This window comes from Mustela nivalis (genome assembly GCF_964662115.1).
Source record: "Mustela nivalis genome assembly, chromosome: 17".
NCBI classification, from domain to species: domain Eukaryota; kingdom Metazoa; phylum Chordata; class Mammalia; order Carnivora; family Mustelidae; genus Mustela; species Mustela nivalis.
In genome coordinates, this window is record NC_139036.1 from 25,572,662 (window position 1) to 25,592,356 (window position 19,695).

Here is a 19,695-nt window from a genome sequence, read left to right on the forward strand (position 1 = left end):
CACTGCTTCCTTATTGGTTTTCTGTGCAGATGATATATCCACTGATGTAAATAGGTTGTTGTCCCCTGCTATTATTGAAATACTGTCAGTTTCTTCTGTAATGTCTATTATTAGTTTGTATTTGGGTGCTCCCATGTTGGGTGCATTAATATTTATAATTGTATTCTCTTGTTAGATTGTTTTCTTCATGAGGTGGTGTCCATCTTTCCTCTCCTTATAGTCTTTGTTTTAAGGTCTGTTTTGTCCAGTGTAAGTATTACTACCCTGTCTTTTTGCTTCCATTTGCATGGTTAATGTGTTTCCATCCCTTCATTTTCAGTCTGCATGTGCTTTAGGTCCGAAGTGAGTCTCTTGTGGACAGCATATAGGTGGCTCTTGCTTTTTTATCCATTCATTCACCCTGTGTTTTCTGATGAGAGCATTTAGATAGAATTGGGATGCAGCAGTGCTGTTCTAAGAGGGAAGATTATAGCAGTACCTTCCTGGGGCCAACTCAGGAAGCAAGTAAAATCGCAACCTTATCTTATATCTAAAGGAACTAGAGAAAGAAGAAAGCACAAAGCTGGTAGAAGGAAGGAAGTAGTAAAGATTAGAGTAGAAATAAATGAAATAGAGACCAAAAAAAAAAAAACAGAACAGATTAAGGAGTCATGACCTGAGCTGAAGGCGGAGGCTTTAACCACTGAGCCACCCAGGCACCGAGTACAGATTTTCTTTTTAACTTGCCTCTGTAACCATATTTATAGACCATTTATATTACCTTTCTCATGATAACTTTTGATCCTCAGAGGGGGGAAGCAAACGAAATCAATCAATAAAAACAACCCTTTCTAGAACACAAGAAAAGGACTAGTATTTCAACTAAAAAGAAACAGTCTCTTACATAAGGTCTTTATCTGATTCATAGTCTCTTTATAATTTGTTACCTTCACAATCCCTTATGTAGTTTCTTTTTAGATAATCTGTGTGTGTGTTTGCATTTGTACTTGTATTGTCTTTTTTTTTTTTTTTTTTTTTTTAGATTTTATTTATTTATTTGACAGAGATCACAAGTAGGCAGAGAGGCAGGCAAAGGCGGGGGGGTGCCTGGGTGGCTCAGTGGGTTAAAGCCTCTGCCTTTGGCTTAGATCATGATCCCAGGGTCCTGGGATTGAACCTCACATCGGACTCTTTGCTCAGCAGGGAGCCTGCTTCCTCCTCTCTCTATGCCTACTTGTGATCTCTGTCAAATAAATAAATAAATATTTTTAAAAAGGGGGGGGCGAGCAGGCTCCCTGCTGAGCAGAGAGCCCTATGAGGGGCTCGATCCCAGGACCCTGAGATCATGACCTGAGCTGAAGGCAGAGGCTTTAACCCACTGAGCCACCCAGGCACCCCATGTACTTGTATTGTCTTTTTAAGGGAAACACAAATGCATAAAAATCCCTTTTGAAATAAACTGGGATGATTGGTTGCTGCAAATGGCATATCCATAATAGTACTGACATTACCTACCTCTGTTCTGCAGCATTCAGTTAAGAAGTGCTATGCCAGGGCACCTGGGGGCTCAGTCTTTAAGTGACTGCCTTGGGCTCAGGTCATGACCCCAGGGTCCTGGGATCGAGCCTCGAATCTGGCTCCCTGCTCTGTGGGAAGCCTGCTTCTGCTTCTCCTTCTCCCAGTCCCCCTGCTTGTGTTCCCTCTCTCGCTGTGTCTCTCTCTGTCAGATAAATAAATAAAATCTTAAAAAAAAAAGTGCTGTGCCGCTAACATTAATACAGTTACACTGTAAAACTTTATTCTGACTCTTCTAGAGATCTAAAAATGCTTACTTAACAATCTTCTAAAATCACTTGGGAAAGGAAAAGGTGGTTTTTAGTTGGCTATCGCTTACTAAAACTTGTCAGCTGCTCTGGGGCAGGGGATAAGATGGTAAATAGTTGTCTACTTTAGCAAAACCTCACCTTTTTAAAAATTTTGCTTTGGTGACAATTATGCAGTTATTTCCCAGAAGTTTACCATGGGATTTTCTTAATTGTCATTCTCTCTTCTCTTAAAATTAGTGTCTAAGATTGGTTTAACTTTGTTCTTAAATGTTTGGAAGAATTCACAGTGAAACCATCTGAACGTAGAATTTTCTTTGTAGGATTTTCCCCTCTCCCTTCCCTCCTCCACTTTTTAAATTGATTATCATTTATAATAATCTTAATAGTGCACTAACCTTTAATGTATAGCCCAGTAGGTTTTTCCATATATATATAATCATAACTGCATTGATCAGATATTTACAGCACCCAGAAGATTCTTTATGCCCCTTTGCTGTTAATACCCACTCTCCAAAGATAACCATTGTTTTGACCTCTTTTATTTATTTATTTAAAGATTTTATTTATTTATTTGACAGAGAGAGAGAGATCACAAGTAGGCAGAGAAGCAGGCAGAGGGAGAGGGGGAAGCAGGCTCTCCACTGAGCAGAGAGCCTGGTGCAGGGCTTGATCCCAGAACCTTGAGACCATGACTTGAGCTGAAGGCTCAACCCACTTAGCACTGAGCATCCAGGCGCCCGCATTGTTTTGACTTCTGTCACTATAGTTTTGCTTATTCTTGAACACAATAGAAATCAATTCTATTTCTTTTTATTGGTGTATAGTATTTCATTGCCTGAATATACCACAATTTACTTCTATCTTTTGTTGATGTACCTTTGCATTGCTTTCATTTTGGGGCTCTTAAGGATAAAACTGCTATGAATATTCTTGTGTATGTCTTAAACTTACATATTTACTTCTCTTGTGTGTACAACTAGGATTGGAATTGCTGGGTCACAGAATAGATGTATATGTAGCTATAGGAGACGCTGCCAGTTTTCCCAAGAGATCGTACCAGTGTGCACGTCCAGCAGTCTATGAGTTCTAGGTGATCCACATGCTGGTGGGCACTTGGGGTTGTCAGTCATGTCCATTTTTGCCATCCTGGCAGATACGTGATGGATTCTTGCTCTAGTTTTCATTTGCATTTTCCTGTTGAGTAGAGACAGCTTAAGTCCCTCTTCAGGTGTATAGACTGCTAGTAGATTCTGTTTTGTGACATGCCAGATCTTCTCCTTATTTTTTAATGGGTTCTCTTTTTCATTGTAGGAATTCTTTATATAATAATTGAATGATTTATATGAATATTTTATGTGATTTTTGGTACATGTCTTGTCAGATACATGCGTTGTGAGCATCTTTTTGTAGTCTGTGAAATATACTTTATTTTGTTCTCTCTAGATGGTGTTATTTAAAGAAATGATGCTCTCAGTTTCAGTGAAGTCCAGATAATCATTTTTTTCCTTTAATACGTAGTGTTTTCTGTAGAAGCTTTTGTCTTCTCCAAGGCCATCAAGGTACTCTCCTAGGTTTTTCCCTTCACACTTAGTTGGCTTTGTCTCTTTCATTTTTATTTTGTGAGGTACAAGAGTCAAGGCTCATTTTTTTTCCTCACACAGCTGCCCAGTTGACCCTACAACATCTGTTATCTCTTGGAACTCACCACTTTTTATTTTTCTGTGCAGTGGCAGTAGCAGTTTAGCCGATCTCCATACTCATTCTTCCAACTTCAGTCCTTTTGACACACAGCTGCTAGAGTAATGTTTTTGTAATGTTATTTTTAGTTCTTGGTTCAACAAATCAAAGTGATTCTGCATTGCCTATCATAAAAATTAACTCCCCAGGCTAGTTTTCAGTTTTCTCTCTCGCATCTTCTCTTTTCAAAGATTTTACTTATTTGATAGAGACACAGTGAGAAAGGGAACACAGGCAGGGGCAGTGGGAGAGGGAGAAGCAGACTTCCCGCTGAGCAGGGAGCCCAATGCAGGGCTCGATCCCAGGACCCTGGGATCATGACCTGAGCTAAAGGCAGATGCTTAATGACTGACCCACCCAGGCGCCCATCATCTTCTCTTTCCTAAAATCTTAATCCCGGTTTCTGTTCCTGCTGATATAAATTTTTCACCACTCCTAATGTCACATTGTTCATTTCTTTGCCTTGGCACAAACCATCCGTTCCTTTAGGGAAAGTCTCTCCCTGTTATTTCCTCATAGCTGTGCTTTTCTTCAAAATCTAGTCATAAAACCAGTCTCAGAAGCTTTTAGAATCAGCTCTACCTGACTTGTTCTGTTTCTCAGCTATATCCTGTCAGTTTGCAGACACTCCTATAGTACTCATTTCTGCTGTTGTATTACATGGTGAATGTGCTTTGCAGTCATTTTGTAAATGCTGCTTTTTGTTGTTTAAATTATTTGAGGACAAACGAAATACATTTCCTTTTTTAAAAATATGGCCCTAAGGTTCTCATTAGGGTGCTCCATCATAGTTTAGGTGCTCAGTTAAAACTGACTGCTGAGGCTATATAGTATACATTTATTTTCATTTTAGTACCCATATTTTGATAAAGATAAGAATCGCAGTCATCTCTTCCTATTCATGAGCAGATGATTATGAAATAGTTTTTTTGAGGGGCCTGGCAGGCTCAGTCGGTAGAGCATACAACTCTTCATTTCAGTGTTGTGAGTTTGAGCCCCACATTGGGTATAGAGATTATTTAAAAATAAAATCTTTTAAAAAATAATACTGCTAAAAAGATAAGTTTTATTTTTTGTTTTTGTTTTCTCTCCTGTCTTTTTTTTTTTTTTTAAGATTTTATTTATTTATTAGAGAGACAGAGATCACAAGTAGGCAGAGAGGCAGGCAGAGAAAGAGAGGAAGGGAAGCAGGCTCCCCACTGAGCAAAGAGCCCAACACGGGGCTGGATCCCAGGACCCTGAGATCATGATCTGAACTGAAGGCAGAGGCTTTAACCCACTGAGCCACCCAGGTGCCCCCTCCTCCTGTGTCTTACAGATCTGTTATTCACTTACGCCTTGTTATTATGTCCTGGATAAAACTGACTTTTCCTTTCCCCTTCCTTGTGTATGTCACTGCAGCACTGATGCAGGTGACAGCCCTGTTGGCACCACCACTGCCACGAACCTGGAACAGCCTCAGGTCATCCCCTCTCAAGGTGACCTTCTAGGAGACCTTTTAAACCTTGACCTCGGTCCCCCAGTCAATGTGCCACAGGTGTCCTCCATGCAGATGGGAGCAGTGGATCTCTTGGGAGGAGGACTAGATAGTTTGGTAAGTATCTTTCTTCCTTCTTTCTTTCATGATTTTAAATTCTTTATAGCTAAAGAGCTTTAGATTATTCAGCTTTTTAGAACTAGACCTTTCCTTGATGAGCAGAACAATGTCCTGTGATAAAGGACAGGATTTTTTGTCTTCCTGGAATTACTTGATATTGTCAATTAATTAATTGTTATGGGGCATGTTTGTAACTATGCGGGATTGTTTTGTTGTCCTGCCTCTGAATAGAACTTTCGATATTTAGCCAACCTGTTGTTCAGCAATCTTAATATTTAGTGTTCTTTCCAGAGCTGCTTATTCCTCTTGCTTATTAACTCTGGATAGCCCCTATAATTCCTTCTTCCCTGAACAGCATTTAAATGACCTCATAGAGATCATCCTATCTTGAGGCTTTCAAATCTTTGCCTTTTTTATATTTTATTGATTTATGCCCCAATTCTGAAAGGTTTTGAGGCAGCCCTATGAACCATTTGTGTAAAAAATGAACCTTTATTACAGTTGGGGAGTACTGCTTGATTGGTTCTATTTGTCCCCCTTCTTCCTCCTACCCATACTTCCAATTTAATTAGCTTCCAGGATTCTAATAATAAAAGGCTCCAAAGTCCAGAGTATCTGTGAATATGTGCCACCAATAGGAACTAAAATTAGTTTTCGTTGCTATACAAGATAAATGAGAAATATTAAGGATGACCTTCCATCTGTGTAGAGAAGGCCATAAAAATAACTTATGTATAAGTTTTATTTATTTGTGTGTATGTATACACACACACACACACACACATATCTGTATATGTGTATATATTATATGTCACAACATATGGCTCTCTACAAACCAATTGTGGTGGAATTAGAGGAGCTCTTTTAGCTAGACACTTATACATGTTTGTCTGCAAAGACGCCAACAAACTTACTTCCCAATATCAGAAATTGGAAGACATGCCATAGATAGGAAAATATGTTCTCAGAGATTACATAAATGAAACAGCCTCATTTTCTGCTACACACACCAGCCTTTTCTCTTCTGTGTTAGGAGGAGCATTATGTCTGGGATTTATGCCAGCCAATACAGGTACATTTAATTCTTGGCTGGCAGAGGTTTTAAGAAAATAGGGTTACAGTCATATCTCTGTGAATTGTGCATTTTACTAATGGAAAGTCACTGCTTTTGGAGTCTGTACACTAACCAAGCCATAGACACCAGCTCATAGGGATGCAGGTAGCGCTTATTATCTTTATTGGGAATGGAAGCATCTGCTTTTTATATTCATATCTTTAATGAGTGGATTTGACCAATTATGTAAGAATAGTTTCCTCATATGATCATTCTGCTTGGCTACACAGCCTCCCTGTCGACTCAGAAGGATCTGTGGAATCTCTCAGGAGACTAAAAAGTGAATACTGAAATTTTAATGAATTCTCCCAGACATTCCATGTAACCTTTGAAATAGCTCTTCCTGTTCTGTTGACACATCACCCACAAGTTAAATGTTACATCCTCCTCAACTCCAGTTTATGCCTTAACAACCCTATTTATTAATTTACCTGGTGGCTGACAACATGAACCTAAAAATGACAAAGAAATTAAGCTTGAAGGAGGGAGGGAAGAAAGAGGCCCTGTATTTTAATGTTGTCTGGATTTTACACTCTTATTTCTTGACCCACTTTAGCATGGAAAGAAAGGGACGTGATATTTCCGTGTGGCTTTGTATTAGCAATTGCTGGCCCTTAATGCCCATGAGTTTTCTTCCTTATATTTTGTTTAACTATCTACTCATCTGTTAAAATTCCCACAAGTGCTACTTCAAATAGGAAAAAAAATGTTAAATTTTTAGGTTGTGGTAGCCAGAATCACACATGGGCCTTTTTATTTCTTTTTGTAAAGGATGTTCTTTTGGGGGTGGGGAGTACATTGTTTTCCCATTTGGATTTGTAAATATCACACAGCCTTTTTGCTATGGAGGCCCAGTAATGTTCTGATGTAACTCTGTATTTTACCTCTTCCTGACTTCAGGATTCAAAATGGTATACTTGGTGTTACAGCCCTAGAAAAGTCATACAGTTTTCAGCTTATTCTATGGTACAAATATATCTCAGATATCAAAATCAGTAAAGGCACTCTTTGCTTTGGATCTGTACGGAGTTAAATATATATTCACTCAGAGAACTAAGATCCTTTTAAGAGAACATCACAAGGAAAGCCTAAATCTGGCTGCACGGAAGGTGAGTTTCCAAGGCAGCTGTAGACTGTGCCGTTTTAAAATGCTTTTATTGTTGTTTTGTAAATTATCTAAAGAAGGAAGTAGTCCTCAGAGTTTTTACTTAATCTGTATAGATAGTGCTGTTTCTTGAGTGAATCTTTTCCTTACGGCAGTGCTTCTCAAACTATAATGTAAGTCTGTATAAATCCTATGTATCTCCTGGAGAACTTGTGTAAGGCAGACTCTGATTTAGTTGGTGTGAGATGAGACCGAGTAGTGCATTTCTAACAAGCTCCTGGCTCCGTGGGCCATATTTTGCATAAAACTGTACAATTTCTGGGACCACTGTGAACCACTTCAGTGTGGTGCTTGACCCATAGCTGTTGGTAAACCCAGATGCCTTTTTCTCCTGACTTAGCAGTAAACACACTCCTGGTAAGAGGGGTTCTCTTCTGCCCCAAATTGAGGGAGGGCAAGAAACTCCTAAAATTATTTTTGGATAGTAATGAAAGAAGGAAAGGGCCTTCTTTTACTGGCTAGGAAGAATAGTGTTGCTGGGAGTGGTAGCTTTTCACCCAGACCCCGATGTAAAATTTGGCCTGGGTTAGAGTTACGTGCTCATCTGGCATGGAGCACTCAGGTTACTGCAGTGTTCACTTCAGAAGGGTGGGCCGCAAGGTCTCTGTGTGGTCACTGCTGCTTTTATCATTGCTGTCTAAGGGAACCTACCCACAGGGGCCAGTGGCATGCTGCTTATGAAGTATGGCAGCTACAGACCTTTTATTTAAGCTTTTGGGGTTCTCAGCTCCAGCTGCATAGTTAGTTTCACATTAGTACCATAGTTTTTTTTTAAAAGCTATCAGGGCGCCTGGGTGGCTCAGTCAGTTAAGTGTCTGAATCTTGGTTTTGGCACAGGTCAAGATCTCAGGGTCATGAGGTGGACCCCTGCGTCTAGGCTCCACACTCACTGGGAAGTCAGCTTGAGGTTTTCTCCCTTTCCCTCTCCCCTTGCCCCTATCCCGACTCTTGTCTCTCTCTCTCTCTCTCTTTCTCTCTCTCTCTCTCTCTCCCTCACACACACACACACACACACACACACACACACACACAGAAAAACAAGCTGTCAGTGTTTGGGCCCAGTCCTAGAGCAGTTAAACAGAATTTCTGGGAGACAGGACCTAGACATTGATATTTTGGAAAGATAGCCAGGTTATTTTAATTTTGCATCCAAGGTTCAGAACATTGAGCCAAATGAAGTTCCAAATGGAGTTCGGTAGAGATGTTAAAAATTCATCTCTAAGCCAAGGCAATGATTTCTACTGAAGAATTATACTCAGGTGAGCCTCTTCAGTACCTTCTACAAAAACAGGCCTCTCTGACTACCTCGGCTCCTTCCCCGTCTCCCCAGGACATTTTTTTTTTTTTTAAGATTTTTTATTTATTTATTTGACAGAGAGAGATCACAAGTAGACAGAGAGGCAGGCAGAGAGAGAGAGGAAGGGAAGCAGGCTCCCCGCCGAGCAGAGAGCCCGATGTGGGACTCGATCCCAGGACCCTGAGATCATGACCTGAGCCGAAGGCAGCGGCTTAACCCACTGAGCCACCCAGGTGCCCCTCCCCAGGACATTTTTATTATATTTTGCAGTGAGGTAGTCCAGCCAACCAGAAATTGACCAAAAGTTGAATTTGACCAATTTAGATGTAGTTGCTCAGTCCCAGGGTTCTTTTCACCTTTGCTCACTTTGTATAATTGGAGACTGAAATTTTTTTTTTTTTTTTTTTTTTTTTTTTTTAAGAGAGAGTGTGTGCACAGGGTGGAGAAGAGGGGCAGAGGGAGAGAGAGAATCCTAAGCAGGCTCCGTGCTCAGTGCAGAGCCCAGCATGGGGCTCAATCTCATAGTCCTTTGATTTTGATTTTGACCTGAGCCAAAATCAAGAGTTGAACGCTTAACCAACAAACCACCCAGTTGCCCCTCTGTACTTTTGTCTTAAAACTTGAAAATTCCCTAGGGAGCTATTCTTGTCTTTTCATGTTCTGGTGATCCTTACATTAGATCTTATTTACCTTCTTTCACTGTTGCAGAATTTTAAGATTTAGTGAATTGAGGCTTTTTCTAGAATTGTCATTAAGGAAGTACTTATCTGTTAATTTATTTACTTTATCATTATTACTGTTTGCCACAACATACCTGAAGACACCATCCTTCTTCCATCAATAATAGTGATCCATAAGAGCTGTGATTTTTAAACAAAGAAAAGTGAGTGGAGGGAGATATTGGTGTGATGTAAAGAAAATACACACACTCCATGCTTCCTAGTTGATTCTTACTTATCTTAGAGGCAGGCACCTTTGAAAATCATTGATTTAGGAAGAGATTCAGATTTTTTAAGTGGAATGCTTTTTCATCACAAGACTCAAATCAAAATGGATTTCTCCATATTCTTTTCAAAAGTCTCCTTACTGAAATATCCCTGTTTGTAGTTTCTACCTGCCTTAGTGTATTCTCTTTTGCTTGAACTCTGTGGATATTTTCCTCCTTCTGTTACTCTAAACTTAACTGTCACTTTGATGTAGGTTGAATGTAGTAAAATTTACATGGTTGATGGGTTCTACATGTGAAGCAGGACAGTGTACTGTCTAAATGTAGGCTTAAAAAGTTGCTTCAGTCTTTTTGTTTCGTAGTTTGAGAAATGTTGTGTAGGTCTTTTGTTGCCTCTGATATGGAATCTGAGAAAGTGCTCATTCTGGGTAGTGTGACTTTACTGATGGTGCAGATCCTGGTTTGGTGTAGTGTGGGAGGTGACCTGAGGCCCATGTGTATGTCTCCTGCATACATGTTGTAAAAATAGACCATTTCCTACTAACTCTGACATCTGTGAGATTTCACTAAAGTAATAATTGAATCTTGATTTTTTTTTTTTTTTATTTTTGGTCACCTTTATTTTCAGGCTGTCAGCAAGGCCTTGGCTAAATTATAGCCTTTTGTTCACCCAAGGTGCTGTGCATTCTTCTATTTAGATAAATGGTGCTATTGTACATCCAGACCGGAAAGGAAGCATTATCCAGAGTGCCCTTTCTCTTTGCTGACAGAGGTTTTCCAGCCAGAAAAATGTCCTTTCAGTGTACCCAGCTGGAATAGTGTGGGCTAGAGGAGAAACTGCCTTGCCCTAAATGCAGTGTATGTTTTTCAAATCCTCCCACTCTATTTGTTTTTTTCCCCCAATATAATTAACGTACAGTGTTAATGTCAGGTGTACAATATAGTGATCCAGCAATTCTCTGCATTTCTCAGTGTTGGTCATGATAAGTGCACCCTCCCACCCTGTTTCTTGCAGATTTTTATTTTTACTTTTCAGAAGTTTTAAGTCAGGTACTATTTTAGTAATAATCTTAGTTTTTTTTAGCCCATAGGACTAAACTACTACATACTCATTTTGCATCTTCCTGTTTCTTCCTCTGAAAAAGATTTGTAATGATTAAAGAGCTTAAGTTTTAGAGTTGGTGGTGTTGGAAGAAGTGTTTGTGAATTACAGCCCAGTTTTGCCTGGTAAATTCGTTAATGTGGCTTCTGTACCACTGTCTTTTTATCAGACAGTTTGGGGGAATAATTACCCAATACTGAGTTTCTGTTGCCATTCTAGTTTCCTGTGCTTAGAACTTTTATAATTTCTAATCCCCAAAATAATTCTACAGGGAAATTATATTGGGCCCCATTTCAAAACAGGAAACTAAAGGTGGCATAGCAAGGCAATCTCAGAATCAATATTTGAACCCAGGACTCTCCTGAGATTCCTCCAGTTTGTTATTGTCATCTTCTAGAATAGAGTCCAGTCTCACTTCACATTGGTCCTGCTCAGGCGGGGTACAAAGTGTCTGGAGTGCACAGCAAAGTGCAGGAGGCATTTGTAGCTGCAGAATAAATTCGGCTCATCCATCTTGCAATATCATTCTTACGTGATGGTAAGCAAAGTCAACATCGACGAAACACTGCTGTGTTAAGGATTAGACTATAAAAGTGCATGAATGCTTAAGCCAGAACACAAAGCTTGTTTGCCCTCTGCCTCTTCTCACTGTACCTCCCGGGTGCTCTGGGTATATGAGTTTGGGCTGATTTGCCACTAGGAAGCCTAGGAACATTTGAGAAAGGCTAGAAGTGTATTCATTCGTGAAAAGAAGGACTGGATAAGTTCATACATCTATCTTGCAACAAAAGGAACAAGATTGTTCATCTTAGCCTCTTGTAAGTAGAGCCATGAAATCATATCAGATCTTCTCATCTGTTTGTCAGATTCCTTACCATATTCATGGTGAGCTGTGATACAAAACACACCAGTGCTTTCAGAGCCGGTAAATGATGCACAGGGCATTCTGCTGTGGAAGACTTGCTATCAGAACTGTTCAGACAGTAATACATTTCTTCTCTAAAAAGGACTTGGGCTGGGGGTTGGGTCCCTTTTTTCCCTAACTGGTTCTGTTCCTGTGTGTTAGAAATGTCAGGGCCAATACAATGCGCTAGGCCAGTTGATGAAATGGTTTCATCAGACTTCTGTCCATTTTGTGATAATTTTCTCCAATAAAATGATTCATTTCCAAATTACCTCCCTGAGAAGTAATATTGCCAGTATCCCTGCTTGTATGGTTAATAGAACATCCATTCACTGAATCAATATTTGAGTGCTAATTCTATATCAGATTTTATTCTGTGTACTGGGAATATAGTTGTGACTAGCCCTTGCAAGCTTGTGTTCTAGTAGAGGAAAGAGAGATAACAACTAAAGAGTCAGGTAGTAAGTATTGCAAAAGAAAATTAAACAGGATGCATAGCTTCTCCTGTGGACTTTTACCATATTCATCATGGGATTCTTTCAGACCAAAGAGACCAGTAGTGACACATTCTTCCCCTGTCCCATCTCAGGAAGTATTCTTTTACATCCCCCTACTTTTCTGTTGATATAAGCCTTTTTTTCTATTAAGCCAGGGAGGCTTTGGATGATTTTATATGATCTCAACTCATACTGTTTCATATCAAGTCCATTCTTAGCCATTAGTTTTAATAGTTTTTGCATGGTTACAGATTCTTTTCACCAATTTAATTAGTTATATTTTATGATGCTTTTCTGAATAGCTTTTTGAAGATCAAATTAATGTTTGTAGCCAGACAGCTGAAAATTACATTTTTACCTAAATGATGGTATGTGCCTTCTAAAATATAAAATCCTAATAGAAAAAACACAGAATGATGTTTTTGACCCCAGTAGGATTTTGGTCTCAATTTCATCGTTTATCATGGCAATTGCTGTAAACTATTTTTACACCATTCTATTTTGACTTCTGAATAAGAGAACTGTCAGTAAGCTATATGACCGGAAACATTGCTTTAGGCTCCCTTTAATTAAATACATTCTGAAAAGCATCACATGAAAAAGGTAGTAACACTAGATAGAAGCAGAGAAATTTCTGAGCTTAAGATCTGCACCCCTAATTAAGAGAATGTTTTCAGATACTCAGCACTGTAGGTTTAGAAGAAAGTAGGTCTATTTTGGACTGATCAGAGGTCTATACCTGAAGGGGGCTAACCAAGCAAAATCAGCCATTGTGATCATTATGGGATGTTTTTTTCTTTTGGTCTATTTAGTGGCCATCTCATTTGGATACTCCTATAAAAGACTTCTTGGAGTCAGGTGGATTTGTTGCCTTCTAGAACCTTACTCATGAGTTCTCCTTCTGTATTTCTGTTATTGTAGTATATTGCCATTGGATGAGGGTGTTTCCTTTTGGTATCTAGCTGAACTAGAGCTGTGGGTTGACTGAGCTTAAACTTTTGACTCAACCTGGCTCCGTCTCAGAGATCACGTAACTGTGATGAAATCCCTTTAACCTGTAAATTACTGTAAGTCACCATGAAATCATTGCTTTCCATCCGTTTACTTGATTAACACTGCAAGGACACAACCTGAACCAAGCCTAATTCAGCACTACTTCAGAGATGATAAAGTAGCCACTCTTTGGCAGTAGCCAAATGTTAGTATTAATATCAGTGCCATTTAATAACTATAACTACTATGATTTAGATTGGGGATTAGGGGAACCAAACCACTATGGCTTATATACCACTAACCATGCCACCATTTGGATGTGGGCATCAGCTGTACACCTTTAGGAAAATTCTGCTCAGTTTTCAGCATTTGAAATATTCTTGTGCTGAAATCGGCACTTTGCCTTTCTTTGTCTTCCTCTATCCTGACGTTATTTCCTTTATGGAGAAAATGGCAGCTTTTTTAAAAAAAACTTTTTATTAACATATAGTGTATTATTAGCTCCAGGGGTACAGGTCTGTGAATCATCAGGCTTACACACTTCCCAGCACTCACCATAGCCCATACCCTCCCCAATGTCCATAACCCAACCATCCTCTCCGTACACCCTCTCCCCCCGGCAACCCTCAGTTTGTTTCGTGAGATTAAGAGTCTCTTGTGGTTTGTCTCCCTCCCGATCCCATCTTGTCTCATTTATTCCTTTCCTACCCCCCAAACCCCCCTAGAAAATGGCAGCTTTTTAAAAGGTAATCCTGGGAACAGTGGGAAGTGGTTAACTCCAGGAGACACTTAAAACACAATAGTAGCTGGACACCTAAGATGGAGATTAAAGCCATGCCCTGCACACCTAGCCCTTTCCACTCGGCTCCCACCAGCTCACTGTGTAATAGATACCCCCAATTTTTACAGGTCCTCATTTGGCTGATTTTATACTCTATGTGATAAGTGTGACTGGGCAGATGCATCTTGTCTGGCTCCAGATAATACCAGCAACTGAACCAACATGGTTAATGGCTCGTTCGGGCCAGCATGTGAACTTTTCTGTGCTTTATTGCGCCTTGCGGCTTTCTTCTTTTCTTGACTACCATGTGCATCATCCTGCTTGTCACTGTGGACAGGAGGGGCTGCTCCCTGGGTCCCTGGCTCCTATCTTTGCTGATATCTCTTCATTACTCACTTTTGCCCATCACTGTGCTATCACACTTATCAGATTTTCTGAGAGGAGGAGGATAATAACCTCCCTCAGGACCTTCTTTAGTCAAAAGGAAAGATGCTGAATGAAGTCTGAATAAGTTACAATTTTGCTCGGTAGAAAACATGTGTTGAAATTGTCCTTTCCCTCTGCTCTCTGGACATAACAGCACAGTTAGGTGAACCTTTATATTTTTGTCTACGTGTCTCTTAATGGCCTTTGGATCCTATCTCAAGATCAGAGTTCTTGATTCTGTGTTGAAGCTGAGTTGTAGCTGACATACTAAACATAAACATGGGACTATTGGGATTGCTTTTCAGTTTCTTTCATGTTTTTGAATAAAATTGACAAGCAGCATGGCGGGGAGAGTACATTCAGATCTTATCCAGCTAAGATAATGTTCATATAATACTCAAAGATAAGAATGAAATCTAAGAAAATAAGGGCTGTACATGGGCTTTATTTCCTTTGGAAGTAACCCCACCAGCAAGTGCCTTTTCTCAATGCCTTTTATTGAATCTAGCATATTGGATAAAACTGCTGTTTCTCTTCTGGTGTGTTGGTCCTTGCCACTGAGTGTCAATCAGGTCCATACAGAATTCCATCTCTTTTAAGTTTGGATTGTAAGCCCGGCCAGAAGGGAGGAGAATGGTGGAGGGAAGGAGGGGTCAGCCCACCAGAAAGTCAAAGCAGATTAAAGCATTAGGTTGAATGAGACATGATGCATCCTCTTCTTCCTTATTAAGGTCTAGCTTTCTTATTCAGGAGTTAGCTCCAAAGTAATTTTCAAACAGGTAAATCTTTCCTGATTCCAAACATTAGTTAATTATCTAAGGCATTAGTTTTAAAGCTTATCTAAATGCTAAAATCACATAGGAGAGCTTTTCAAAATTTTGATGCCCAGGCTCCACGCCAGAACAATTAAGTCACTACCTCTGGGGGTGAGACTTTGGAATCAGTATTTTAAATGTCCTATATGATACATACACACAAGTGGTTGATTTAATAGTGTATCTAAGGTTGAAAACCATAGTTAATAGAACATAACTGAAGTAGTTATTAGTAATCTTAGAAAGTTTAGGTCTGGGCGCCTGGGTGGCTCAGTGGGTTGGGCCTCTGCCTTCTGCTTGGGTCACGGTCTCGGGGACCGGGGATCGAGCCCCGCGTCAGGCTCTCTGCTCAGCAGGCAGTGTGCTCCCCCCACCTTTCTCTGCCTGCCTCTCTGACTCCTTCTGATCTCTGTCTCTCAGATAAATAAATAAATCTTTAAAAAAAAAAAAAGTTTAGATCTTATTCTATGAAACTTCCAAGGTTTTATGAAGGGGAAATGAAAAAATTAAAGACCTCCCATAGTAAGCCTGTCTTTGCAAATTTATTCTGTGACTTTTTTTTTTTATACATATCTACCCTGTGCTCAGTTTAATTGGCCTACTCCTTCTTCTTGATCCTGCTTTTCTTCTTCTTCTTTTTTTTTTTTTTTACAGCATTTGTGCATGCTATTTGGGAAATAACCTCCCCCTTTTTGCTTTTATAATCCCACACTACCACCTCTTTGTAGCTTTTCATTATTCTTCAGCCAAAAGGAAGCTCTTCCCTTCAGTACTTCTCTCTGTGTCTCTCTCCTTTTTTCTCCCCTGCTTTAGTATATTCTGTGTGGTTTTGCATTCATGTTTTATTTCTCCTGCCAGTTTGCAAAGTCTGGATTTTATTCATCTACATATTCCCCTCATTTCCTGGCATCTTTACATTCCCCATAGTGCCTTGTATCCAGCTGATGTTATATAAGTGTTTGTTTGAATAAAACGTGGTTTTCAGATATGTGCTTTCCAGAACCAGAAAAAAAGCAGATGTGTGATATCTTTTCTATTTGCTTTCAGACTTTTCCAGTTGTTAAAATTTTTCATTGTGGTGACCTTTTTATTTATTTACACGTGCGATTTTGGCTTATTTTCAACCACTAAGTAAGCTTCAGGAACCAGGTTCTAGAAACCACTCTTCAAGGTTTGGAGTGCTCTGTATCTTAGTGAAGAGAATGCTTACTAATGCTAGTTATGAAGCATCTGCCCGGCCCATTTTCTGTCATAGTGGAAACGGGATTTTGTCATAGGTTTCAGTGCTTTTCAGAATAGATTATTATTTAGATTTTAGCAACCCTGTTTCATGTATTTTTTTCATTGAGAAGATAAAATCCTTTCTCAAATTCTGAAAACCAGTAAGGTTTTGCTTTTTAACATAACAACAGCACGGAGATTTCTAAGTTTCTACCACTAAATGACAGATAATAAAGGAAACAGTGTTTGTAGAGCATACAAGGCATTTGGTGATTCAGAGAAGAATTTCAGATGCACAGTGAGAACTAGGGAAGAGGCAGATGTGGAACTGTAGCCAAAAAAGGTGGTGTTTGCTTTTTATACAGCACTGTTGGTCATGTATATGTTTTATATTTCTTCACGCCAGCTGTTTTCAGCTTCAGTTCTTCTTTAATGCTTTCGTCATGGAAGCCTTACTTTGGGATGAATTATGTCAGAGCCCTGAGTGGGAGAAAAGCCAGCTCAAGACTGTGTGGAATGATTTTCCTGTCACCGAGCTAATTAAGTCCATCTAATTCTCCAATAGTTAGCATCCTTTTACATGATCTCCAGAAAACTCACAGCATTTCTCCTTAGTACTATCGACTGTGAAAGAGATTTGAAGCATTGCATGCCTTCCTACTTCCTCCCTGGGTAGGGTTTCTTGACCTGTCCCAGCTGTTTTCTTTCTTACAAAAGTTCTAAATTCTAAAAAATCACTCTTATTCCTCCTATAATTTTTGAAGGTTGAAATTGCTCAATACTGGTTTGGTTCCCACCTTCTCAGTGGGAAAGCAGGTTTTGTAGATCAAAGCACATTTTAGTTTTTCTTTGCTTTTTTTTTCTCCCTTAAGTTTCTTTTTAGGAGAAAAATAAAACACTTTCACGACATTACTGCTTAGAGTTAGAGCTTCTTAGAATACATAAATCTTTAAATCCGGTTTAAGTTTGTGCCTATGTACCCCAGTGGGAAGATTGGATCTGAAACATCCCTGAGATGTCCCAGCTCCATCTTCTTTCCATGTTTTCTCAGAACTCACACATACCATCAGTAGTGCTACTCAGTTGCCCTAGAACGTATTTCTTTGCAATCTAGAATTTCTTTAGGCTTTGGGAGTCAAGTTGAACAGCATGTATTCCCAGCAACTTGGTAGAGCAATATACAGATTCTATATGGGCATCTAGTACTTAGCTAAATCAACTCTACCTCTCTCTCCTCTCTCTCCTTTCTCTCTTTCAGCTTGGCAGTGACCTTGGCGGGGGCATTGGAGGAAGTCCGGCAGTAAGTGCCATCCGTTTTTTTCACCATGGGATGCGCTGCCACCTGTTTGATGCCTTTCCTATGCACACATTCTCAGACGAGCCACCACTGCTGTCTAGCATTGTACACCAAAACCTCTATAGCAGTGTATGAAGGGTAGAAAGTAGCATAGGGTTACTTGGATTCTTCAGAGGCGTACACCACATGTGGTGTAGGGACATCTTTAGGGATTGGTGCTCTGGTGTCTACAGAGATCTTTGTCTTCCTGACATTAAAGAGCTAAAGGAAGTGGAACCTCCCATCTTGACTGGAGAAAGCTCTTATTCTCTTGTGTCATCTACAAAGAACTTGAGAGAGTCAGCTGGACTCAGAGGGAGACTCTCCTCGTAAGTGACTGAGGCTGGGGGCTATGAATATCTATTTCCCCCACCCAGCTCCCCCACCCAGGAGAGTTTCCTACTAGATATTTATGCCTAAATGTCTGCACCCAAGTGGGAAAAGAGCTATTTTCTAAGTTGGATGCTTCTTCTTTCTATAGAAACAGACTCCCCTCTATTAGGGTACCTGTAGGCCTTTTGCACAGAATCATGGAAGCTAAAATTGGAAACAAACAGAAAAGATCTTGGATCACTCTGTTCCTGGTCCTACTGATTACTTTCTGATAGAACTTCTAAAGAGTGTTTGTACCTTATCAATGATGAAAAAATAACTGTGATGATTAAGAGGATAAAGAATATACTAATTCAACTCCAAGAATATTGTAATTATGTTATGTTCTTACTGTTTTATCAATACTACTAAAATACAGAGCAACATGTTAAGGGCTATTAATCTGTTTTTCCTGGTTTCCCTCCCCCTTGCCTTTTTCCCTGCAGGTGGGACAGTCCTTCATCCCCTCATCAGTGCCTGCAACCTTTGCTCCTTCACCTACTCCTGCTGTGGTCAGCAGTGGTCTGAATGACCTGTTTGAACTCTCCACGGGAATAGGCATGGCACCTGGTGGATATGTGGCTCCTAAGGCTGTAAGTAAAGTGATACTTTCTTAATGAACAATACCTGAATTACTAACATTTTTTGTTACTTCCACTGATACTAAATCCAAGGTTTGGGCCCTTGTCCTAGAGAGTTTAAGAGGAAGATGAAAAGTAGCCTGAAATTTAGCAATATGAAGCACCATAGCATCCTCTGTAACTTCTTTTATAATTAGACTTAAAATTGGAAATATTAAATATTTGTGTTTTGTTCTCTTGTTTAGAAATATTTTCTGGTTTGTCAGCACTGACGTCAGTCTAGTGTAAGTCCGGTTAATGCAACAGTGAGAGGCAGTGGAAGTGGGGGGGGCAGTGCAGAATATAGAGAAGAGGAGTAACATTTTTACTTCTCTTTCCTTCCATTCCCCTTTTGATTGGTGTTACATATGGATTCTAGAGTGCTCTTCCTCACGTTTGGATTTTAGCTTATCTTTTTAGAGTTCTGATTTAGGTTTCTGTCATTGGTGCTTTTCTAGTCTCAACCTTGCTTAATGTCCTGCTCAGACTGAGTTTCAAAAGTGGAAACTGCTGTAAGTGAAGCTTATTTCAGCCTTTGGGAATAGTAGCTCAGTTTCTTGTAATTGTGCCTTTCTGGGGAACAACATGCCTGTTTATTTCCTGAATTCTCTGCCTTCTCATCTGACTCTGGAGGACCCTGTTACAGAGCTATAGACCAGTCTAGGGTCATAAGTTTGTCTACACAGCTACTGAATAGAGCAGCCAAAAATAGGATTTAAAACTGAGCCATAATATTTTGGCCCAGTACAGTAACTTGGTTGTGAGGTTTCTGTGTTAGATATTATCCCACAGAATTTAATTATTGCGTCTAAGATTTTCTAATGCATTTGTTTACTGACATTAAAGTAATACATACTAATAACAAATATAAGTAATATAGAAATGACAGATAGAAAATTAATTTCTCGGGGTGCCTGGGTGGCTCAGTGGGTTAAAGCCTCTGCTTAGATCATGATTTCAGGGTCCT

The 19,695-nt window shown here is 39.7% G+C and overlaps 1 protein-coding gene across 3 annotated transcripts in view; it reads left to right on the top strand.

Moving 5' to 3' along the window:
* The window catches only part of AP2B1 (adaptor related protein complex 2 subunit beta 1), a 127,822-nt gene that overhangs the window by 63,371 nt on the left and 44,756 nt on the right, over positions 1 to 19,695 (top strand). For 2 of the 3 annotated variants that reach the window (XM_082707326.1, XM_082707327.1), the window contains exons 14-16: positions 4,944 to 5,136; positions 17,659 to 17,700; positions 18,555 to 18,701. In XM_082707326.1, the coding sequence (XP_082563452.1) occupies positions 4,944 to 5,136; positions 17,659 to 17,700; positions 18,555 to 18,701 (382 nt within the window). The remainder of the gene's footprint in view (positions 1 to 4,943; positions 5,137 to 17,658; positions 17,701 to 18,554; positions 18,702 to 19,695) is intronic. The other variant, XM_082707328.1, reaches the window with a different exon arrangement.